General features: G+C 44.7%; 2 protein-coding genes across 4 annotated transcripts; both read left to right on the top strand.

Moving 5' to 3' along the window:
• Nucleotides 1–6,424: 6,424 nt before the first annotated feature.
• LOC106567709 (uncharacterized) lies at nt 6,425–10,134 on the top strand. Of its 3 annotated transcripts, none has more exons than XM_045693519.1 (10): nt 6,425–6,473; nt 6,647–6,708; nt 6,786–6,860; nt 6,993–7,031; nt 7,143–7,217; nt 7,526–7,627; nt 7,718–7,852; nt 8,035–8,322; nt 8,501–8,643; nt 9,620–10,134. In XM_045693519.1, the coding sequence occupies exons 2-10, from the start codon at nt 6,655–6,657 to the stop codon at nt 9,705–9,707; spliced, it is 999 nt and encodes a 332-aa protein (XP_045549475.1). In that variant the 5' UTR covers nt 6,425–6,473; nt 6,647–6,654; the 3' UTR covers nt 9,708–10,134. The 3 variants fall into 3 exon arrangements, with proteins under 3 accessions (XP_045549475.1, XP_045549476.1, XP_045549477.1); XM_045693520.1 differs by having other exon boundaries at nt 9,314–10,134; XM_045693521.1 differs by lacking the exon at nt 9,620–10,134 and having other exon boundaries at nt 8,035–8,354; nt 8,501–8,631.
• Nucleotides 10,135–10,264: 130 nt separating this feature from the next.
• mks1 (MKS transition zone complex subunit 1) lies at nt 10,265–20,369 on the top strand. Its single transcript, XM_014137324.2, has 18 exons — nt 10,265–10,655; nt 10,883–11,004; nt 11,138–11,193; nt 11,311–11,466; nt 11,638–11,735; nt 11,898–12,026; nt 13,822–13,926; nt 14,056–14,164; nt 16,029–16,085; nt 16,282–16,324; nt 16,431–16,493; nt 16,676–16,746; nt 16,837–16,906; nt 18,497–18,604; nt 18,711–18,844; nt 18,944–19,026; nt 19,249–19,346; nt 19,479–20,369. The coding sequence occupies exons 1-18, from the start codon at nt 10,579–10,581 to the stop codon at nt 19,580–19,582; spliced, it is 1,683 nt and encodes a 560-aa protein (XP_013992799.1). The 5' UTR covers nt 10,265–10,578; the 3' UTR covers nt 19,583–20,369.
• Nucleotides 20,370–22,162: the final 1,793 nt, after the last annotated feature.

Below are 22,162 nucleotides of genomic sequence, written 5' to 3'. Positions count from 1 at the left end.
GAAGTGGATGGGGAGGAGGAAGGAGAGACTGAGGGACGAAGACGTGGCTAGGGAGCTCAAGAGGATGGGCGAGGAGGTGAGGGCACTGATCCAAGAGATGAAGAGAAACTGCAGCGAAGGTGATCTTAAGGCAGTAGACCTGGACAGTTGGCTGAATGACTTGTAGGTTGAAAGTGGCATTCAAGAAATGCACTGGAGAGATTGCCGAAATTATAGACAGCATGGCAGAAATGCAGACCAGTATAGCCGAGAACAGTCTCCTCAAGCCTGAAAAAAATAACAATGTCCAGAGCTTTGTAAGTTACTCCTACTTATTGAGTGTAGTCATGTATCTACAATGTGTTTAGTTATAAAGTATATCTACAGATTGTTTTTAACATAGCACTTTCCTGATATTTGACTTGTTTCTGGTCCTACAGAGCCCAGGGAAGGTCTCTGGTCCTGGCTGAAGCCCTACGGGCCCTGCCCTCTGCTGTGGCCCCTCCCTCCCCAGAGAATGTCCCGAGGCCTCGGACACCTCTCAGCCCTGTCATTATTGCTCTACCCACTACAGAGAAGTTCCCATACCGCCGTAGCTCTCGGCTGGCCCCCATAACCAGCCTGAGTGAGACCGGCCCCACAGGTGAGAGGAAAAACAAGAAGGTTATATTGGCCATAAGTCCTTCTATAGTATAGCATAGCTCTAGATATAGTAGCTCAAGAGAAGAGAAAACCCATAAGCTTACATTACTTTATCTCCTTGTCCAAAATATTCAGGAAGGGAAGGTCAATAATAAAAACAAGGGCAAGGACAAAAAAGTAGTGAAGCAAGAGAAGGCCAGTAAGATGCAACAGATGGGAAATGTTGGAGAAAGTAAGGAGGAGGACAAGAAAGAGGAAAAGAAAAGGTGAGGAAATAGAGGAGGAAGAAGTGGAACATAACCAGGGAATACTAGACTAGAGAATTAGAGAAATAGAATGAGGTAGCAGAGAAAGAGCAGCTATCTGATGTGTAAGTGCAAACTTAAGCAATAAGGCACGAGGAGGTGTGGTATATGGCCAATATATCATGGCCAAGGGCTGTTCTTACGCACGACGCAACACGGAGTACCTAGATACAGCCCTTAGCCATGGTATATTGGCCAAACCCCCAAGGTGCTTTATTGCTATTAACTGGTTACCAATGTAATTAGAGCAGTAAAAATAAATTTTTTGTCATTCCCTCGTTTGTTAAGTCAAACGACACCGCTGGTCCTGCTCACATTGCCCTACCCTATGCTTTGACCTCTTTCTCCCCTCTCTCTCCAGATGAAACCTTGCGACTTGTGACGGCCGGCAGCCCAACAACCTGCCCGCTTGACCCTATCCCCTCCTCTCTTCTCCAGGCCATTTCCGGAGACCTTCTCCCTTACCTCACCTCGCTCATCAACTCATCCTTGACCGCTGGCTATGTCCCTTCCGTCTTGAAGAGAGCGAGAGTTGCACCCCTTCTCAAAAAACCTACACTCGATCCCTCCGATGTCAGCAACTACAGACCAGTATCCCTTCTTTCTTTTCTCTCAAACTCTTGAGCGTGCCGTCCTTGGCCAGCTCTCTTGCTATCTCTCTCAGAATGACCTTCTTGATCCAAATCAGTCAGGTTTCAAGACTGGTCATTCAGCTGAGACTGCTCTTCTCTGTGTCACGGAGGCTCTCCGCACTGCTAAAGCTAACTCTCTCTCCTCTGCTCTCATCCTTCTAGACCTATCTGCTGCCTTTGATACTGTGAACCATCAGATCCTCCTCTCCACCCTCTCCGAGTTGGGCATCTCCGGCACGGCTCACTCTTGGATTGCGTCCTACCTGACAGGTCGCTCCTACCAGGTGGCGTGGCGAGAATCCGTCTCCGCACCACGTGCTCTCACCACTGGTGTCCCCCAGGGCTCAGTTCTAGGACCTCTCCTATTCTCGCTATACACCAAGTCACTTGGCTCTGTCATATCCTCACATGGTCTCTCCTACCATTGCTACGCAGACGACACACAATTCATCTTCTCCTTTCCCCCTTCTGATAACCAGGTGGCGAATCGCATCTCTGCATGTCTGGCAGACATATCAGTGTGGATGACGGATCACCACCTCAAGCTGAACCTCGGCAAGACGGAGCTGCTCTTCCTCCCGGGGAAGGACTGCCCGTTCCATGATCTCGCCATAACGGTTGACAACTCCATTGTGTCCTCCTCCCAGAGTGCTAAGAGCCTTGGCGTGACCCTATACAACACCCTGTCGTTCTCTGCTAACATCAAGGCGGTGACCCGATCCTGTAGGTTCATGTTCTACAACATTCGCAGAGTACGACCCTGCCTTACACAGGAAGCGGAGCGGGTCCTAATCCAGGCACTTGTCATCTCCCGTCTGGATTACTGCAACTCGCTGTTGGCGGGTCTCCCTGCCTGTGCCATTAAACCCCTACAACTCATCCAGAACACCGCAGCCCGTCTGGTATTCAACCTTCCCAAGTTCTCTCATGTCACCCCGCTCCTCCGCACACTCCACTGGCTTCCAGTTGAAGCTCGCATCTGCTACAAGACCATGGTGCTTGCCTACGGAGCTGTGAGGGGAACGGCACCTCCGTACCTTCAGGCTCTGATCAGTCCCTACACCAAAAGAAGGGCACTGCGTTCATCCACCTCTGGCCTGCTCGCCTCCCTACCTCTGCCGAAGCACAGTTCCCGCTCAGCCCAGCCCTGAGCTGTAAGTAGTTAAGGAAAGAAAAACGGAATACATCAGTGTAATATAAATTGCCTGATTTATCAAGGTTGTATAAATCAAGAGTGCCAAAATAAATAAAGATTTGATTTGAAGAGATTTGTCTACCGTATGTGTAGAACAACACAAAGTACAAGCCAAAAGGAGTGGTCTTACAATCAACTGACAATCAAAACCTCCTTGTATTGATTTGACCTTGAACATTCAGTCTGATTGACACTTCAAACCAAAATCATCAGTGAAGAAACCGTGTACCTTTTAAGTACTGCCTCAGTAACAAGTTCAGCTTGACCAAAATCACCTAATGGGAATTATTTTTTAAAGACATTCCAAAATGTTTATTTAAATGTTCTTTTATTTTTCTGTCTTATTGGATCATGTTGTCAGGCATGGTTTGTATGACAGATGTTATTTCTATGTAAAATATTCTGTAACAAGTGTTTTTGTGCTCAATGGTGGATCTATTCATAATTATTTAAGAGATGTGTGCACAAAGACCAGCTCATTGGCCAGCTCCTGCATGAAGGGCAGGTGGGACGCTAGGAGCTGGTGAAACCTCAGGCCTCACACTGACTGGATATGTCATAGCTCCAACAATACTTACCACAACAACAAAAAAATCACACCTGATCAACATTTCAACGTATAACAAATGAGAGAGCTCTGTCATTCAATGAGTTTTCTATGTCATCAATCTGTCAATAAAGACACAGGTGCACCTGGGTGAACAATCACAGACTCGGGCATGTTTGCTGTGAAACTCTGGGGGGCACTGACTGACACAGACTGGAGAGAATGTTGAGAATGTAGATGTTGAGCCACTGGAGCCCAGTGACTGCTGGTTTGAGAGGCAGATGTCTGCCAATGACTGTGTTCGTGACTATGTCCATGACCTTGACTGTGGCTGCAGCTGTGTTCATGTTCGTGACTTTACCCCAAGCTATGCTTGAGGGCATATCCATGGTTGTGAACATAATGACCTGAGAACTGAACAGGGCTCCGCTGTGTATAGTGGGAGTGGGCCCAGCCTTCAAATGTCTTTGGTGTGGTATCGGTAGCCTGTAGGTTGGAGGAAACGGGAGCGTAGGCTTGGACTGGGTAGGAATGATTCTGTAACCAATGAGAATGTGGAGAGGTTACAGAGAGCTTATCTAACTAAACAATAATTCTCTATCTAATCATGGGGACCACTAGGTGCCTATTGTACAGTATTCAATTACAGCTGAGAATCATCTATTGAAACTGCTCCTCATTATACTGTAGTACATCATGTACTCTGGCTTGCACCCAGCAATCATGTTCATTTAATGACCTCTCGTCTTATAGGATAAATTATGCATCTAGTGCTTTCTCAGTACTCAGGGTGGGTGGACCGTCTTCCTTCTCTATTGATGCAGGGTCATACAGGACATCAATGTTCAGGGTCACAACTTTCACTGGGGACAGGGAGACATGCCCCCCCACCACCCACACACATTTTGAAATGTAAATTTTGTCCCCCCAGATTTATCATTGAAAGGTGATACAAAACGAGGCAAAAGTGTGCTTTAGGGCCATGAGGACGCGGTTGGGAAGGCTGTTTGGTGTATTTGTCCAACGGGATGAAAAAAGAAAAACACTTCTAAAACCAAAGTTGTCCCTCAGCAGCCTGAAAGGCATCTTCTTGTCCAGCACTGATGCCCTAGCATCAGACATGTCTAGAAGTGGGTGCCAGCCCTTTCCATGTTTCCCCAGAGCAAGATAAGGAGAATGTGTGACACAGTGATGGTACATTTTCCTAACCAAACATCCCATTATGTACAGCATGATGACTCAACACAAATTTCAAGTGTATCATTTATTTTTATTGAACCTTTAACTAAGCAAGTCAGTTAAGAACAAATTCTTATTTACAATGACGGCCTACCCTGGCCAAACCCGGACAGCGCCGGGCCGATTGTGCACCGTCCTATGGGATTCCCAATGACGTCCGGAAGTGATACATGCCTGGATTCGAACCGGGGACTGTAGACAAAGATGCAGTGCCTTAGACCACAGCGCCGCACATAAACATATTACAACTTAACTACACTACTAAGCACACTTAAAGCTGTGCCATACTGCAGTGTATCATGGTTATTTTCAACCACAATAAGGTTGGAGTAAGGATAGAGATCCCCCCTGCGATGATGGGGATGCAGAGGAAGACAGTGTGTGTGGGACCAAAAGTGTTGCGATGACCAGAAACAGCCAGGGCTAACATGGGTACACTGACCCCAAAAAGAAAGCCCTCAACCATAAGTGAGTACACTGTGGCCATACCCATAAGGGAGAGAGATACAGGAACTAACCCCTCCACTTGATTCTGGGCAGATGCACCAAACAGTACCAGCCCCAGGAGGGTGTACAACACCCCTGTGCTGATAGAGAGCAGCTGAAACATGAGGAGGAACCAAACAGTGCCCACAATCTTCTCAGTCCCACCAGAGGAGCATCAGAACCCCAATGCTGAAGAGTAGCTGGGTCACTGTCTTGTGGTGGAAGGAGTATGTGATGAGCTTGTGTACCGTAAAGGAAGAGGAGAGGATTAACACTGAAATTAACGGGTTGACAGACATCAGCGGCATTGATGTGTTGTGCTCTAGCTTGCTGCTGTAGCCTACTGGCACCATATGTTACGTCATTAATGATAGCTACAAGTTGTAGCAAGCTAGATAACGTTACAACATTCCCATACAAAGTAGCTAGCTAGCTACCGAGCATATGATTCTTAAATCACCCAGTCCCTCCTTGCTAACGTACCATGCCCATTGGCAAAAACTGTAGTTCCAAGACTTTAGACATCCTCTGATGAACCGGAATATGCAGTGACAGTAAACAAAACAAATGATACTATAATGACAGCAACAATGCCACTTTTTAGCCTGAACTCAGTAGTAAAACTCTTGAACCTCTGAACCACATCTTTCAAAACTATTCGGGTGATCATGTTGATGCTCAGTGCATACTTGTCAAACTACTAGAGGATATTCAAGCACAATACAACATGTCAGTTACGACACTTTTCCTCCAATATTGCACAACACTTTAGCCAAGACTTGAGTAGCTAGCTTGCTAAACCAAAACAAATGTACTGGACTTCCGCATTTGGATTAATCACTTTCACAACCACAAAGTTACTGTTTGCGCAGATCATGAAGTGCGCTAAGGCAGTGCTGCATTTAAAGACACTTCCACCTGCTGGCTTGTGCCTGAAATGTGATGACCAAAGAGTCCTCAACAGCTCATTTGAGTTAGATAGAAAGCTAGATAGATATATATATTTGATTTGACAGTTTAATAAAATAAAACCGTTTAATTAAATAAAACGTGTCAGGCCAGGGACAACACAATAAAGTAAACGGCTTCCATTGTGGTCCCTTAATGTTACTCAAAGTAAAACAATAATAAAAAAATATTTGGCAAGGAATGGTTTCTTCCTATTGATATCATGTTGGCCTATCTATGTAAAACGTCCAACCAACCATCGATACAACCATTACTCAGTCATTAGGATATAATAAGCACATCACGTTCGTTATTGAGCTACAACCAGTGAGAAGATGCGACCACCAGTCCGGCTCCAAACAAGCCTTTTTCTTGTGACGTATTATGCGCGGTCATAAAGCTGTGATATAAAATGACGTAGCCATGCATTAATTCACTACATAAACTGTGTTCAGATTTGGTTTAATCTACAATCGTTTTCTTCACACAGGTTGTTGCAGGTATTCTTTGACCTTTTGGGGCACCTCCTTCCCAACATATATATATATATATATATATATATATATATATATATATATAGGGAATAGGGCGCCACTTGGAATGCCATCTTTGTGTCTGTGTGTGAGTCAGGATGTGTTTTGTGTCAATCAATTGATGGAAATGTTTCCCTCAGAAAGAAAGATGGACCGTAATGATGAGAGAATCAAAAGAGCTTTAAGACGCCGCCCTTATGTGGTAAATATCAAATATTTGTTTGTTTTGGCCTGTTTTTGTTATATTATCACATTCTAAATTGAGTGTTGTGTTGACAGTTGAAACCAGTGAGGGTGAACACCCCTGATTCCGTGTTGTGGCCAACCGGCAAGGTGCACAGAAGGCCAAAGCCTGTAAGTCATATCCGACCTGAAACAATAACACATACACATTAGTTATGCATTCTGTATGTACAAACTGCAGTTATCAGAATGAAAGCAAATGCAGAAATCCCTATCTAACCACATTGAATGCTGTCTTGACAGTCTACTTCAGTGCAGACCCTTCAGATCCACAAAAGGCCTGTAAGTCACATTCAAATTCAACCACATAACAGTACTTATGTTATTTATTGATACACAATTCAAGGCCAAAATGAGCAAAGCAGTGTTGAAGTCATTCTTTACTGTTAACAGCCAATCATTGTGAGCTATGGGCAGGACCAAACATCTGGGGATGGATGGAGCATCAATCCAGAGCCTCTCAGCCAGGTCATCTCTGCTGTTCCCATAGAGACACAACAGATAGATCAATCTGTTGATTCATATGGCCATTTTGGGTGGCTTGGTTGCATTGACAATCATCCATTCGAGATGCTAAAGAATCCTATACTATGGAAGGTCTTTAGACCCACCCCTAATGTTATGGGAGTTGCATTTATTGCATTTTCAGTTACCCATGTATTACTCACTACTTGTACAACCATGTTGGATTGCCTACATATTCTACATTTCCTTGAGGGTCAATGCCAGTGTATTCTATGGCTGCCATGAGTACATGTCTTTCTCTGTCTCCTCAGTCTGGAAGGGTGACTCGGCTGATAGAGAGAAAATATGATGTGACCTCATCTTCCAGTTCTGATGACTTTTCCATCTACTCCTTCACTGACTGTGAATCGGAGGTAAAAGAGTTGTACCCTACCGTCCATGTCTTTGTTGAGTGACATCACTGTGAGGAGGATGGTCTCTGACTAGTTGACTCTGATACACAGTGTGATGATGAGGATCATGAAAGGAGGACACCACCGCTGAAAGTTGAGGATGAAAAGGTGACCAAGCTTGACGTGAGGGTTATGGACGAGGATGATGATCTGTCTCTCCACTCCTTCGATGAGTCAGACTTCCTGGTAAGTTCTGCATATAAAACAAATGTATATATATACATGGGGGATTGGAAATGATGCAGACAATTACTTATTGCGTGTAGTCATGTATCTGCAATATGTATAGAGTAGTTATAAAGTATTTCTACAGATTGTGTTGAACATAGCACTTTCCTGATATGTTACTTTACTTTCTGGTCCTACAGAGCCCAGGGAAGGACTCAAGTCCTGTATCTGTCAAGAATGGTCTCTCTCCTCTTGTGACCTCAGCACACCGGACCCTGGCTGAAGCCCTACGGGCCCTGCCCTCTGCTGTAGGCTCTCCCTACCCAGTAAATGTCCCAAGGCCTCTGACTCCTCTCAGCCCTGTCATTATCGCTCCGCCACGAACAGAGAACTTCCCATACCGCCACAGCCCTCGCCTGGCTCCCATCACCAGCCTGAGCGAGTCCGGCAGGAAGCTGCTACAGGAAATGGCTGGAGTGGCCCCACAGGTGAGAGGAAATACAAGAAGGGAATATTGGCCGTAAGACCTTCTATAGTATAGCATAAGTCCTTCTATAGTATAGCATAAGTCCTTCTATAGTATAGCATAGCTCTAGGTATCGTAGCTCAAGAGAAGAGAAAACCTATAAGCTTACATTACTTTATCTCCTTGTCCAAAATATTCAGGAAGGGAAGGTCAATAAGAAAAACAAGGGCAAGGCCAAAAAAGTAGTGAAGCAAGAGAAGGCCAGTAAGATGCAACAGATGGGAAATGTTGGAGAAAGTAAGGAGGAGGACAAGAAAGAGGAAAAGAAGAGTCTGGGGAAGAGGTGAGGAAATAGAGGAGGGAGAAGTGGAACATAACCAGGGAATACTAGACTAGAGAATTAGAGAAATAGAATGAGGTAGCAGAGAAAGAGCAGCTATCTGATGTGTAAGTGCAAACTTAAGCAATAAGGCACGAGGAGGTGTGGTATATGGCCAATATATCACGGCTAAGGGCTGTTCTTATGCACGATGCAACACGGAGTACCTGGATACAGCCCTTAGCCGTGGTATATTGGCCACTTATTGCTATTATTAACTGGTTACCAACGTAATTAGAGCAGTAAAAATAAATGTTTTGTCATACCCGTGGTATACGGTCTGTTATAAACTGGGTGGTACGAGCCCTGAATGCTGATTGGCTGACAGCCGTGGTATATCAGAGCGTATACCACAGGTATGACAAAGCATTTATTTTTACTGCTCTAATTACGTTGGTAACCAGTTCATAATAGCAATAAGAAACCTTAGGGGTTTGTGGTATATGGCCAATATACCACGGCTAAAGGCTGTATCCAGGTAAAAACAGCCCTTAGCTGTGGTATATTGGCCATATACCACACCCCCTCGTGCCTTATTGCTTAAATATACCACGGCTGTCAGCCAATCAGCATTCAGGGATCGAACCACCCAGTTTATAATACTATTTATTCTCCTGTGGTTTTTGATTAACAGGTTTCTACAGTGGCTGCTGCCCAAACTGAGATGTTCAAAGAAATAATGGCCAACTATTACTTCTACCACACACACACACACACACACACACAACACACACACACACACACACACACACACACACAGATTTTGAGTATTGGTTATTATTACAACACACACAAACATAATTTCAGAGACAGGAACTATGATTAGCAAAATACATATATTGGTCTCATTCTTATATTTTGAGACATGCAGCATTATAAAAAAAAAAACGATATTGGTCTCCATCCAGCCTATGATAATGAGTTGGATTTACATGCTTAGGCTTGGAAATATATCCAGGAGAAGCAGGGTCAACACCTCTACACATGTCATAAGTGCCATGCCATCTTTAGTAACCACAGAGAGATAAGACCTCTGTCTCCACAGTCTCATCCAAAGGACAGCACCAACCTTAGGGCAGTGTCACTGGTATCCTTGGGCCAAAGTGAAGAGGTGAGGGCCCCTTACTGGTCTCCTTGCAATATCTGGTCTCCCACACAGAGATGGAAATCTACACCTGTTTAGACCCTGGAGGATATGGCTTCAGATGAAAGACAGCAGAGAGATGCAGAACGTAAAAGCTTCAAACACTGTGATATGTAAGTTCAGGACCATTGTACACTGAAGTGGAGCATGCATCTGGTCTGAAGCATGTCAAAAGAGTGCAAATGAACTGGGACTGGAGGACTACATCACATTTAAACTAAATTAGCATGTATCTGATTTAGCTACACTCATCTGTACTTGAATTGTGCTGTTTGAAACGTGTATTTCCAATAAAGCTTTTTAAATTGCAATTATTTGTGTCAGACAGATTTTTGTCTTAATTAATTACATCAGGGGTTCTTAAACATTTTACAGCAAGGGAATATTATTGTACTGATATTACCTTACCTGTTATCAGTGGGGGGGTTTATTCTGCTGCTCTGGACTGGATCCCACGGTAGGTGGCGGTAGTGAACCAATAAATAGATGGATTGCTCGCCAGAAACCCAACCAGGCAGGCAGACTGTTGTTACCATGCAACGAGCAGACGCTTGTGAAAAGTACTAGCTACAAAATTCTAGCAAGTAAATTGCCTGCTGCTAACCATATTTCTGCTAGATACATAGCGCGCGTGTGTATGTGGCTAGGTAAGCTAACGTTAGCTTCCTATTTAGCTAAGAATAATATTTATTAAGCCACCAACTGCAGCATAGCTAGCTAGCAGGCATCAAGAAATAAGTTCCCAACGTAACAACATGGCAGACGGCTGGAGCACCGACACAGGAGAAGCTGTCTATCGTTCCAGGGATGCTGTCAAAAACCTTAAAGTGAAGTAAGTTGCAGTCAGCTTTTGTGTGGCTTTTATTCCTTACATTGCCATAAAAGCAAGACACTGTCGTAAGCTAATGACGTTAGCTCTCAAAGCAGATGATGAACACCCAGTAACGGTGACTAACCACATTCCGCGCTTGACCTGATCCCCGAGTTTGCCATGAAAACATGGCATTTAGCTAGCTAGAATCCTGTTTACCTTGTTTATATTTACAATGGTGTTTACAGGATCCATATTCAGAGATTCACCTCCACAGCAGCCCTCTCCCAACACCTTCAGCAGCAGGTTTTGACTCAACAGGAGAGGAGAGGCATTGAGCTGGACAACCTCAACTCACCGGCTCAATCAGGTATTAACACTGTTTTGAAACAGAAAGATGTTAGATGTTTTGAAACAGAAAGATGTTAGATGCTTCTTAGTTGAGTAGATGTTATTTTCGTGGTGGCTAGATATGGACCAGAACATCTTGATTTTGTTTTCAGCTGTAGATGATGAGGAGGAGTTGGTGGTAGGCTGGCAGGAGAAGCTGTTCAGTCAGGTAGGTCCTCTACCAGTGTCCTTATAACAAATAAGACTTTACTGTTTAGGATAGTTTGATGTTGCATAGTAAGTTGTGTGTGTGTGTGTGTGTGTGTGTGTGTGTGTGTGCGCGCAGTATGAAGTGGATTTGTTCCAGAGTGAGTCAGTATGCCAGACTCCACTGGAGAGACAATACCACACAGAGATCATGGCTCTGGAGCGGACCAGGGGCAGACGGAACCGCAGGATTTTCACCTACACCGATTTTGACCGTTTCACCAATTGGGAAGGGGTGGGTTTCTACAGAATCTCCATATCATTGAAGTTTTTCAAAATAATCCATCCTGGACAGATGTAATTCCTCGAGAGAAGTGGGTTGTCCAGTATTGTAGTACCATTTACCTCGTTTCTGTCCCAAAGAAACATGAGTGTTTTAAAGCTGTTTTTGATATACTCATTACAGGATTCCCAGAGTATGGTGACGCAGGTCAAGTCCAACCCTACCTTCCTGGCACATAGGATGGCCAATGTCAGACACAGACGCCAGGACAGACGCCCAGTGTAGGTCCCTGTTACTCACCAAAGTTAATTATTATTAAAGTGAATGAAATTGAACCAACTTTGAAGCATGATGTGCTGCTTTGAAGACGGTGTACCGGTATGTTCACATTACACCATACCCTTGTTTGCAAAATGTGTTTGTGGTATTCTGTTGGTCTGCAGTGACAGCACAATCCCCAAGTCCAGGCTGATTACCTGGGAGCCCTCGGAGGACTTTGTGAAGACCAGCCACGTGGTCAACACACCTGTTCAGACCATGCACATCATGGGGGACATGGGACCACTGGGCAAGTGAGTAGCACAAGGGGAAAAACATTTACATTTAAGTCATTTAGCAGACGCTCTTATCCAGAGCGACTTACAAATTGGTGCATTCACCTTATAATATCCAGTGGAACAACCACTTTACAATAGTGCATCTAAATCTTTTAAGGGGGGGGTTAGAAGGATTACTTTATCCTATCCCAGGTATTCCTTGAAGAGGTGGGGTTTCAGGTGTCTCCGGAAGGTGGTGATTGACTCCGCTGTCCTGGCGTCGTGAGGGAGCTTGTTCCACCATTGGGGTGCCAGAGCAGCGAACAGTTTTGACTGGGCTGAGCGGGAACTGTGCTTCCTCAGAGGTAGGGAGGCGAGCAGGCCAGAGGTGGATGAACGGAGTGCCCTTGTTTGGGTGTAGGGCCTGATCAGAGCCTGAAGGTACGGAGGTGCCGTTCCCCTCACAGCTCCGTAGGCAAGCACCATGGTCTCGTAGCGGATGCGAGCTTCGACTGGAAGCCAGTGGAGAGAGCGGAGGAGCGGGGTGACGTGAGAGAACTTGGGAAGGTTGAACACCAGACGGGCTGCGGCGTTCTGGATGAGTTGTAGGGGTTTAATGGCACAGGCAGGGAGCCCAGCCAACAGCGAGTTGCAATAATCCAGACGGGAGATGACAAGTGCCTGGATTAGGACCTGCGCCGCTTCCTGTGTGAGGCAGGGTCGTACTCTGCGAATGTTGTAGAGCATGAACCTACAGGATCGGGTCACCGCCTTGATGTTGGTGGAGAACGACAGGGTGTTGTCCAGGGTCACGCCAAGGCTCTTAGCACTCTGGGAGGAGGACACAAGGGAGTTGTCAACCGTGATGGCGAGATCATGGAACGGGCAGTCCTTCCCGGGAGGAAGAGCAGCTCCGTCTTGCCGAGGTTCAGCTTGAGGTGGTGATCCGTCATCCACACTGATATGTCTGCCAGACATGCAGAGATGCGATTCGCCACCTGGTTGTCAGAAGGGGGAAAGGAGAAGATTAATTGTGTGTCATCTGCATAGCAATGATATGAGAGACCATGTGAGGATATGACAGAGCCAAGTGACTTGGTGTATAGCGAGAATAGGAGTGGGCCAAGAACAGAGCCCTGGGGGACACCAGTGGTGAGAGCACGTGGTGCGGAGACAGATTCTCGCCACGCCACCTGGTAGGAGCGACCTGTCAGGTAGGACGCAATCCAAGCGTGGGCGGCGCCGGAGATGCCCAGCTCGGAGAGGGTGGAGAGGAGGATCTGATGGTTCACGGTATCAAAGGCAGCAGATAGATCTAGAAGGATGAGAGCAGAGGAGAGAGGTCCTAATCCAGGCAACTTTAGCAGTGCGGAGAGCCTCCGTGACACAGAGAAGAGCAGTCTCAGTTGAATGCCCAGTCTTGAAACCTGACTGATTAGGATCAAGAAGGTCATTCTGAGAGAGATAGCAAGAGAGCTGGCCAAGGACGGCACGCTCAAGAGTTTTGGAGAGAAAGGAAAGAAGGGATACTGGTCTGTAGTTGCTGACATCGGAGGGATCGAGTGTAGGTTTTTTCAGAAGGGGTGCAACTCTCGCTCTCTTGAAGACGGAAGGGACGTAGCCAGCGGTCAAGGATGAGTTGATGAGCGGGGTGAGGTAGGGGAGAAGGTCTCCGGAAATGGTCTGGAGAAGAGAGGAGGGGATAGGGTCAAGTGGGCAGGTTGTTGCCTATGTAGCCTATGCACTTATTACACTGCTTTGTATTTAATAACTTTGAAGTAGATTCCAATTCAGGAATTGAAAAGTGGCATTGTATTCTTGTATTCCTCAGACTTGGCCAAAAGGAGAAGGAATGCTTGTTGTGCACGATAAGAGCAGATGGAAATGGAGTGATTACCATCAAACCAGACTTCAACAAAGGCAAGGAGCCCTACAGGCAAGTGACCCGCACCCGCTGATGTCAAAATGTTTTACCCCTAGCTCAAATAAGGGTCACTTACTTGGTAGCAGAATTCATACAGTACAAGCCATTTACTGTGTTATGATGCTGTGTGTTTGTGCCCAGAGTTGAGACGGAGGGGGAGAAGAGGGAGGTGTGGCGTTTAACCCTGGAGAACGTGTCAGAAGGCATAAGACCAGAGGAGAAGGAACGGGAACAGCGCATGTATAAAGACGTGAGTGACTGAGTGTGTAGTGTTATTCACTGTTGGTGCACTGTAATAATACTTTTATTGTAGTTCACCCCAAAATCCAAACTTGGCAGATGTTTTTGTAACCCAAAGTGGCCTAATGTCAGATTTGTCCTTATGCATGTACATAAAGTGAGGGAAAAAAGTATTTGATCCTCTGCTGATTTTGTACATTTGCCCACTGACAAAGAAATGATCAGTCTATAATTTTAATGGTAGGTTTATTTGAAAAGTGAGAGACAGAATAACAACAGAAAAATCCAGAAAAACGCATGTCAAAAATGTTTTAAATTGATTTGCATTTTAATGAGGGAAATAAGTATTTGACCCCTCTGCAAAACATGACTTCGTACTTGGTGGCAAAACCCTTGTTGGCAATCAGAGGTCAGACGTTTCTTGTAGTTGGCCACCAGGTTTGCACACATCTCAGGAGGGATTTTGTCCCACTCCTCTTTGCAGCTCTTCTCCAAGTCACTAAGGTTTCGAGGCTGACGTTTGGCAACTCGGACCTTCAGCTCCCTCCACAGATTTTCTATGGGATTAAGGTCTGGAGACTGGCTAGGCCACTCCAGGACCTTAATGTGCTTCTTCTTGAGCCACTCCTTTGTTGCCTTGGCTGTGTGTTTTGGGTCATTGTCATGCTGGAATACCCATCCATGACCCATTTTCAATGTCCTGGCTGAGGGAAGGAAGTTATCACCCAAGATTTGATGGTACATGGCCCCGTCCATCGTCCCTTTGATGCGGAGAAGTTGTCCCGCCCCTTAGCAGAAACCCCCCCCCAAAAAAAATGTATGAAATGTATGCATTCACTACTGTAAGTCGCTCTGGATAAGAGCGTCTGCTAAATTACTAAAATGTATAATGTTTCCACCTCCATGTTTGACGGTGGGGATGGTGTTCTTGGGGTCATAGGCAGCATTTTGGTCTCATCTGACCACAACACTTTCACCCAGTTGTCCTCTGAATCATTCAGATGTTCATTGGCAAACTTCAGATGGGCATGTATATGTGCTTTCTTGAGCAGGGGGACCTTGCGGGCGCTGCAGGATTTCAGTCCCTCACGGCGTAGTGTGTTACCAATTGTTTTCTTGGTGACTATGGTCCCAGCTGCCTTGTGATCATTGACAAGATCCTCCCGTGTAGTTCTGGGCTGAATGCTCACCGTTCTCATGATCATTGCAACTCCACGAGGTGAGATCTTGCATGGGGCCCCAGGCCGAGGGAGATTGACAGTTCTTTTGTGTTTCTTCCATTTGAGAATAATCGCACCAACTGTTGTCACCTTCTCACCAAGCTGCTTGGCGATGGTCTTGTAGCCCATTCCAGCCTTGTGTAGGTCTACAATCTTGTCCCTGACTTCCTTGGAGAGCTCTTTGGTCTTGGCAATGGTGGAGAGTTTGGAATCTGATTGATTGATTGCTTCTGTGGACTGGTGTCTTTTTATACAGGTAACAAGCTGAGATTAGGAGCACTCCCTTTAAGAGTGTGCTCCGAATCTCAGCTCGTTACCTGTATAAAAGTCACCTGGGAGCCAGAAATCTTTCTGATTGAGAGGGTGTCAAATACTTATTTCCCTCATTAAAATGCAAATCAATTTATAACATTTTTGACATGCGTTTTTCGTTTTTTGTTGTTGTTATTCTGTCTCTCACTGTTCAAATAAACCTACCATTAAAATTATAGACTGATAATTTCTTTGTCAGTGGGCAAACATACAAAATCAGCAGGGGATCAAATACTTTTTTCCCTCACTGTACAGTACACTGATGAAATATTATTATAGCCTTTCAGGCAGGTTAGAGTCTTTTCTATGATGATGACCTCTCCTCTCTTTTTCTCCTTTCAGCTTTATGTACGTCATAAAGACTACCTCAACAGCTTGGTTGGCCAGGACTTTGAAATGGTATGTATGTAGTTTGTGACAGATCCTTAACACAAGTTGTTTAATCAGCAAAGGTAATCTGCAGTATTAGCTCAGTATTTGGTCATTCAATTAACCACTAATGCTCAGAAACCCATACATTTCAGGGTTTTGGTGAAACGCCAGTCAATGTATGAAATGATGGGATGGATTAAATCTATGTGTTTGTGTCCTTCAGCCACCCCCTGGAATTCTGCGTCTGTTGGTGAATGGAGAAATAGGTAAGTCATGGGAGAGACAGTTATAATATGACTTTTCAATATACTGTATTTTAAAATAGTCACTTCCTTAGGTCTCCTGTAGTGACCATTTCTCTGCTCTCTCCAGACTCAGCCAAAGGCTTTGAATATGACAACTTATACGTCCACTTTTTCCTGGAGCTGCCCCACAGTGAGTCAAAATAAACTATCACCTTTATAGAGAAAAATATCCCACTTCTTACACATATTGTCAATATACTGTATGTCTTTTACATCTTTAACTTTAACTAAATTCCTGTCTCTTTAGAGAATATAGCTGGATGTTTTTAACAAGTTGTTTTCAGCTAACCCTACCTTCCCTGTTCTGCCTAGATTGGTCCACTCTGCCATTCCACTCTCTCTCTGGAGTGACTCAGACATGTCGCACAAAGACCATAGGAAAGGTGGGGACATACTTCCGGTCTTCACATTAATCTCTGTTCTTATTAGAGACATAGGCAAACATCCTGAACATGCTTTTATTGTGCTTGCAGGACGACGTGGCTTTCTTCAGCTACCCTTTCAGCTTTGAGGCATTCTTCAGGAGAGAGGATGAGACAGAGGGTGAATTTGCATTGTATTCCCTCTTTCCATATTTTGTTACATTACAGCCTTAATCTAAAATGGGTTAAATATTTTTTCCCCTAATCGATCTACACACAATTACCCCATAATGACAAAGTGAAAACCAATCCTATTCATATCATTTGCTATGAGACTCGTAATTGTGTTCAGGTGCATCTTGTTTCCATTGATCGTCCTTGAGCTGTTTCTACAACTTGATTGGAGTCCACCTGTGGTAAATTCAATTTATTGGACATGATTTGGAAAGGCACACATCTGTCTATATATGGTCCCACAGTTGACAGTGCATGTCAGAGCAAAAACCAAGCCATAAGGTCGACGGAATTGTCCGTAGAGCTCAGACACAGGATTGTGTCGAGGCACAGATCTGGGGAAGGGTACCAAAACATTTCTGCAGCATTTAAGGTCCCCAAAAACACAGTGGCATCCATCATTGTTAAATGGAAGAAGTTTGGAACCCCCAAACTCTTCCTAGAGCTGGCCGCCCGGCCAAACTGAGCAATCAGGGACGAAGAGCCTTGGTCAGGGAGGTGACCAAGAACCCTATGGTCACTGACAGAGCTCCAGAGTTCCTCTGTGGAGATGGGAGAAACTTCCAGAAAGACAACCATCTCTGCAGCACTCCCCCTATCGGACCTTTATGGTAGAGAGGCCAGACGGAAGCCACTCCTCAGTAAAAGGCACATGACAGCCCACTTAGAGTTTGCACCTAAAAGACTCTAAGAGCATGAGAAACAAGATCCTCTGGTCTGATGAGACCAAGATTCAACTCTTTGGCCTGAATGCCAAGCGTCACGCCTGGAGGAAACCAGGCACCGCTCATCACCTGGCCAAGCGTGGTGGTGGCAGCATCATGCTGTGGGGCTGTTTTTCAGCGTCAGGGACTGGGAGACTAATCAGGCTTGAGGGAAAGATGAACGGAGCAAAGTACAGAGATCCTTGATGCAAACCTGCTCCAGAGCACTCAGGACCTCAGACTGGGCAAAGGTTCACCTTCCAACAGGACAACGACCCTGAGCACACAGCCAAGACAACGCAGGAGTGGCTTTGGGACAAGTCTCTGAATGTCCTTGAGTGGCCCAGCCAGAGCCCGGACTTGAACCCAATCGAACATCTTTGGAGAGACCAGAAAATAGCTGTGCAGCAACGCTCCCCATCCAACCTGACAGAGCTTGAGAGGATCTGCAGAGAAGAATGGGAGAAACTCCCCAAATACAGGTGTGCCAAGCTTGTAGCATCATACCCAAAAAGACTCGGCTGTAATTGCTGCCAAAGGTGTTTAAACAAACTACTGAGTAAAGGGTCTGAATACTTATGTAAATGTGATATTTTTTATTTTATTTATTTAGAAACATTTCTAAAGCCCTGTTTTTACTTTGTAATTATGGGGTATCGTGTATAGATTGATGAGGGGAGAAACAAAATAAATATTTAGTTTATATTGTATTCCTAAACATAATTATCATAAAATTGTATTTGTACCATGCATTTTCAGGGCTCCATGCATTTTATCATAGCATAACTTCATATGGCATTTCTTTCATTTCCCTGCAAATTATTTTGTCATAGAATCCCTCCCCCAATGGCCAGTTCTATACTTCAAAGTCCTCTCCCTGGACTTCTGGCAGCGCTACAGAAATGAAGGCTATGGCTACCTGGTCATTCCTTCCACCCCTGGTAAGATGTGTATAGAGCATGGTGCTGTTCAATGACAGTCAGAATTGTTTTCTGAAAGTAGCGTAAATGATGATCTACTCTGGCTGTGTGTGTCTGTATCCCATAGGGAAGCATACAATAACATGTCATACTTGGAGACCGCTCCAGACGGGAACAGTGTCAGAACTGAGACGCTTCTTCATTGGTGGATCCCCTGAGCTGGAGGACTACAGTTACGTCAGAGTCCCAGGAACCTTCAAGGTACAAAGAACATACTGCAATTCTCTGAATAAAGTCCTCAAAACACTGACTTCGAAGAGAAGTATTTAAATACAAGTCTAGCTAACGCTATCTGTGTAGGGAGAGAGGCTGAGTCGCTTTGGCTTCCGCACTCAGACCACAGGCAGCGTCACCTTCAACCTCCATTGTATCCAGCACGCCAGGTGAGTCTGGTTCAAGTCAAGACTTTCTGTTGGTTGCACGGATGAAAATACCACAGTGAATATTTACAGATTATTTATGAGGGGTCCTCAGTATTATGTTCTTTTAGTATGGGGTAAAGCAGCAGAATGAAAAAGGTTCAGACTTTTAGAGATCTGGATTCTTTCCATTTGGGGCATATTTTCTCTGTTTGTTTGACATCCCTCTGCTTGTCTTTTGTGAAGGGCATTTGTTGATGCCAGCACCCTGAAGAAGAGGAGGCAGAGTGTTCTGGACCAGCTGGGAGGCTTCAGTCAGCAAGGTTCTGTCTACAATGTCCTGGGTAAGGAATGTAATGTCCAAATACAAATCATTGAGAAAGAATAACAAAATGTCAAGATGCTGGTACACAATATGCTGAGTGAAAGAAAGTACAGTAGTCTGGTAAACAATGGATTTGTGCTCTAATTGGCAGAGGCATTCCAGAGGGCCAGGAGACGGATGCAGGAGGCCAGAGAGAGTCTTCCCAGAGACCTCATAAACACTACAGCCCAACAAAACTCTGAGTCCATTGCATAGACACGTACATGGTTTACATACAGTAGGCAACACAGCGTTCACCTGTAAGAAAATGCTGAGGAAATTCCATCTCCCTGTTCAACAGTTCAATGTTTATGTTCTTTAATTTTGTAATTATTACTATGCATGTACACCTGTATACACTGAGTATATCAAACATTAGGAACACCTTCCTAATATTGAGTTGGACCACTCTCCCCCTTTTACTGAGAACAGCCTCAATTCGTCGAGGCATGGACTCTACAAGGTGTTGAAAGCGTTTCACAGAGATGCTGGCCCATGTTGACTCCAATGCTTCCCACAGTTGTGTCAAGATGGCTGGATGTCCTTTGGGTGGTGGACCATTCTTGATACACACGGGAAACTGTTGAGCGTGGAAAACCCAGCAGCGTTGCAGTTCTTGACACAAACCAGTGCGCCTGACACCATTCCCTGTTCAAAGGCACTTACATTTGTTTGTCTTGCCCGTTCACAATCTGAACGGCACACACATACAATCCATGGCTCAATTGTCTCCATGCTTAACTTCTTCTTTAACCTGTCTCCTCCCCTTCATCTACACTGATTTGAAGTGGATTTAAAAGTAACATCAATAAGGGATCATAGCATTCACCTGGTCAGTCTGTGTCATGGAAAGAGTAGGTGTTCTTAATGTTTTGTATACTAATTGTATATGTGCTTCTGATACAGTATTTTAAGAGTGACTTTATAGCACGGTGTCAGTCTTTTTCATGTTTTGTTGTCATAGTTTGTCAATTGATTTTATAATAAAACTAAGATATACCTATTTTAGATTCACATCTTCAAAAAGTAAAATGTCTTTGAGGCTTTCTATACCTTCTTTTCCCATGATTTGTATGAAACATTACTCTGCTATCATTTGGTCAATTACATGTTTACCTTTGGGAGAAATGAGATGAGCACAGGTCTACCTAGTAAAGTCCAGGTTGTATCAAGCCTGTACTGGCATAAGATGAGACTCGTCACTCTTCTCCTCTCATCTCCTCTTTTCCCCCTACGGTGTGTGCAGCTCACTGCTGAGCGTGTCTCAATCCCATGTGTAGCAAAGTGTCCGAGAGGAGTGAGGGTGCCAGGAAACTGTCAGTGCTGGCGCTCCCCTCTGCCCGTCTGGACGCCTGCTGCACCTGTCTCAGTTACCAGCCCTGCTGGCACCGCCACAGAGTGGCCTGGCGCTGGCCATGGTGTGAACACGGTCTGTCTCCCTCTCCTAAGTAAACTTTATACATTACAAACATCTATAGTTGGTTGTCCTGATGCATACTTGCTAGCAATATAATGCAGGCAGTGACATGTGTATATATGTATACATTACCAGTCAAAAGTTTGGACACACCTACTTATTTAAGGGTTTTTATTTTTTACTATTTTCTACATTGTAGAATAGTGAAGATATCAAAACTATGAAACAACACATATGGAATCATGTAGTAACCAGAACAGTGTTAAACAAATCAAAATATATTTGAGATGTGAGATTCTTCAAAGTAGCCACCCTTTGCCTTGATGACAGCTTTGCACACTCTTGGCATTCTCTCAACCAGCTTCATGAGGTAGTCACCTGGAATGCATTTCAATTAACAGGTGTGCCTTTTTAAAAGTGAATTTGTGGAATTTCTTTCCTTAATGCGTTTAAGCCAATCAGTTGTTGTGACAAGGTAGGAGTGGTATACAGAAGATAGCCCTATTTGGTAAAAGACCAGGTCCATATTATGGCAAGAACAGCTCAAATCACCAAAGAAAAACGACAGACCATCATTACTTTAAGACATGGTCAGTCAATCCAGAAAATGTTAAGAACTTTTAAAGTTTCTTCAAGTGCAGTCGCAAAAACCATCAATCGCTGTGAGGAAACTGGCTTTCATGTGGACCGCCACTGGAAAGGAAGACCCAGAGTTACCTCTGCTGCAGAGGACAAGTTCATTAGAATTGCAGCCCAAATACATGCTTCACAGAGTTCAAGTAACAGACGTATCTCAACATCAACTGTTCAGAGGAGACTGCGTGATTCAAACCTTCATGGTTGAATTGCTACAAAGAAACCACTACTAAAGGACACCAATAAGAAGAAGAGACTTGCTTGGGCCAAGAAACACGAACAATGGACATTAGACTGGTAGAAATCCGTCCTTGTTCTGATGAGTCCAAATTTGAGATTTTTGGTTCCAACCGCTGTGTCGTTGTGAGACGCAGAGTAGGTGAACGCATGCTCTCCGCATGTGTAGTTCCCACCGTGAAGCATGGAGGAGGAGGTGTGATTGTGTGGGGGAGCTTTTTTTTTTTTTCTCATTCTGGTGTTTTTTATGCTCAGAATTTGCTTAACTGCATCAAAACCTCAGGAAAGGCGGCAGGGTATTCATGCATTTCTTTCCATCGACTCAAATCCATAAAAATGTTTTTTAACTCATTGACGCATGGCCTTTTCTGAATCCAGTCACTGTTAATGGACAGGGTCAGCATAGGTGTCGCTGCTTTGCCTAGCTTTTGATGCATTGAGCCGATTTTCATATTTTGCGTATTGCCTAAATGTGTGTATTGCCTGGACACATTTGGGCGAGTCTA

This window comes from Salmo salar, chromosome ssa13 (assembly GCF_905237065.1).
Source record: "Salmo salar chromosome ssa13, Ssal_v3.1, whole genome shotgun sequence".
NCBI classification, from domain to species: Eukaryota; Metazoa; Chordata; class Actinopteri; order Salmoniformes; family Salmonidae; genus Salmo; species Salmo salar.
Note: the sequence above shows the minus strand (reverse complement) of the source record. Positions and strands in the feature narration are given on the sequence as shown.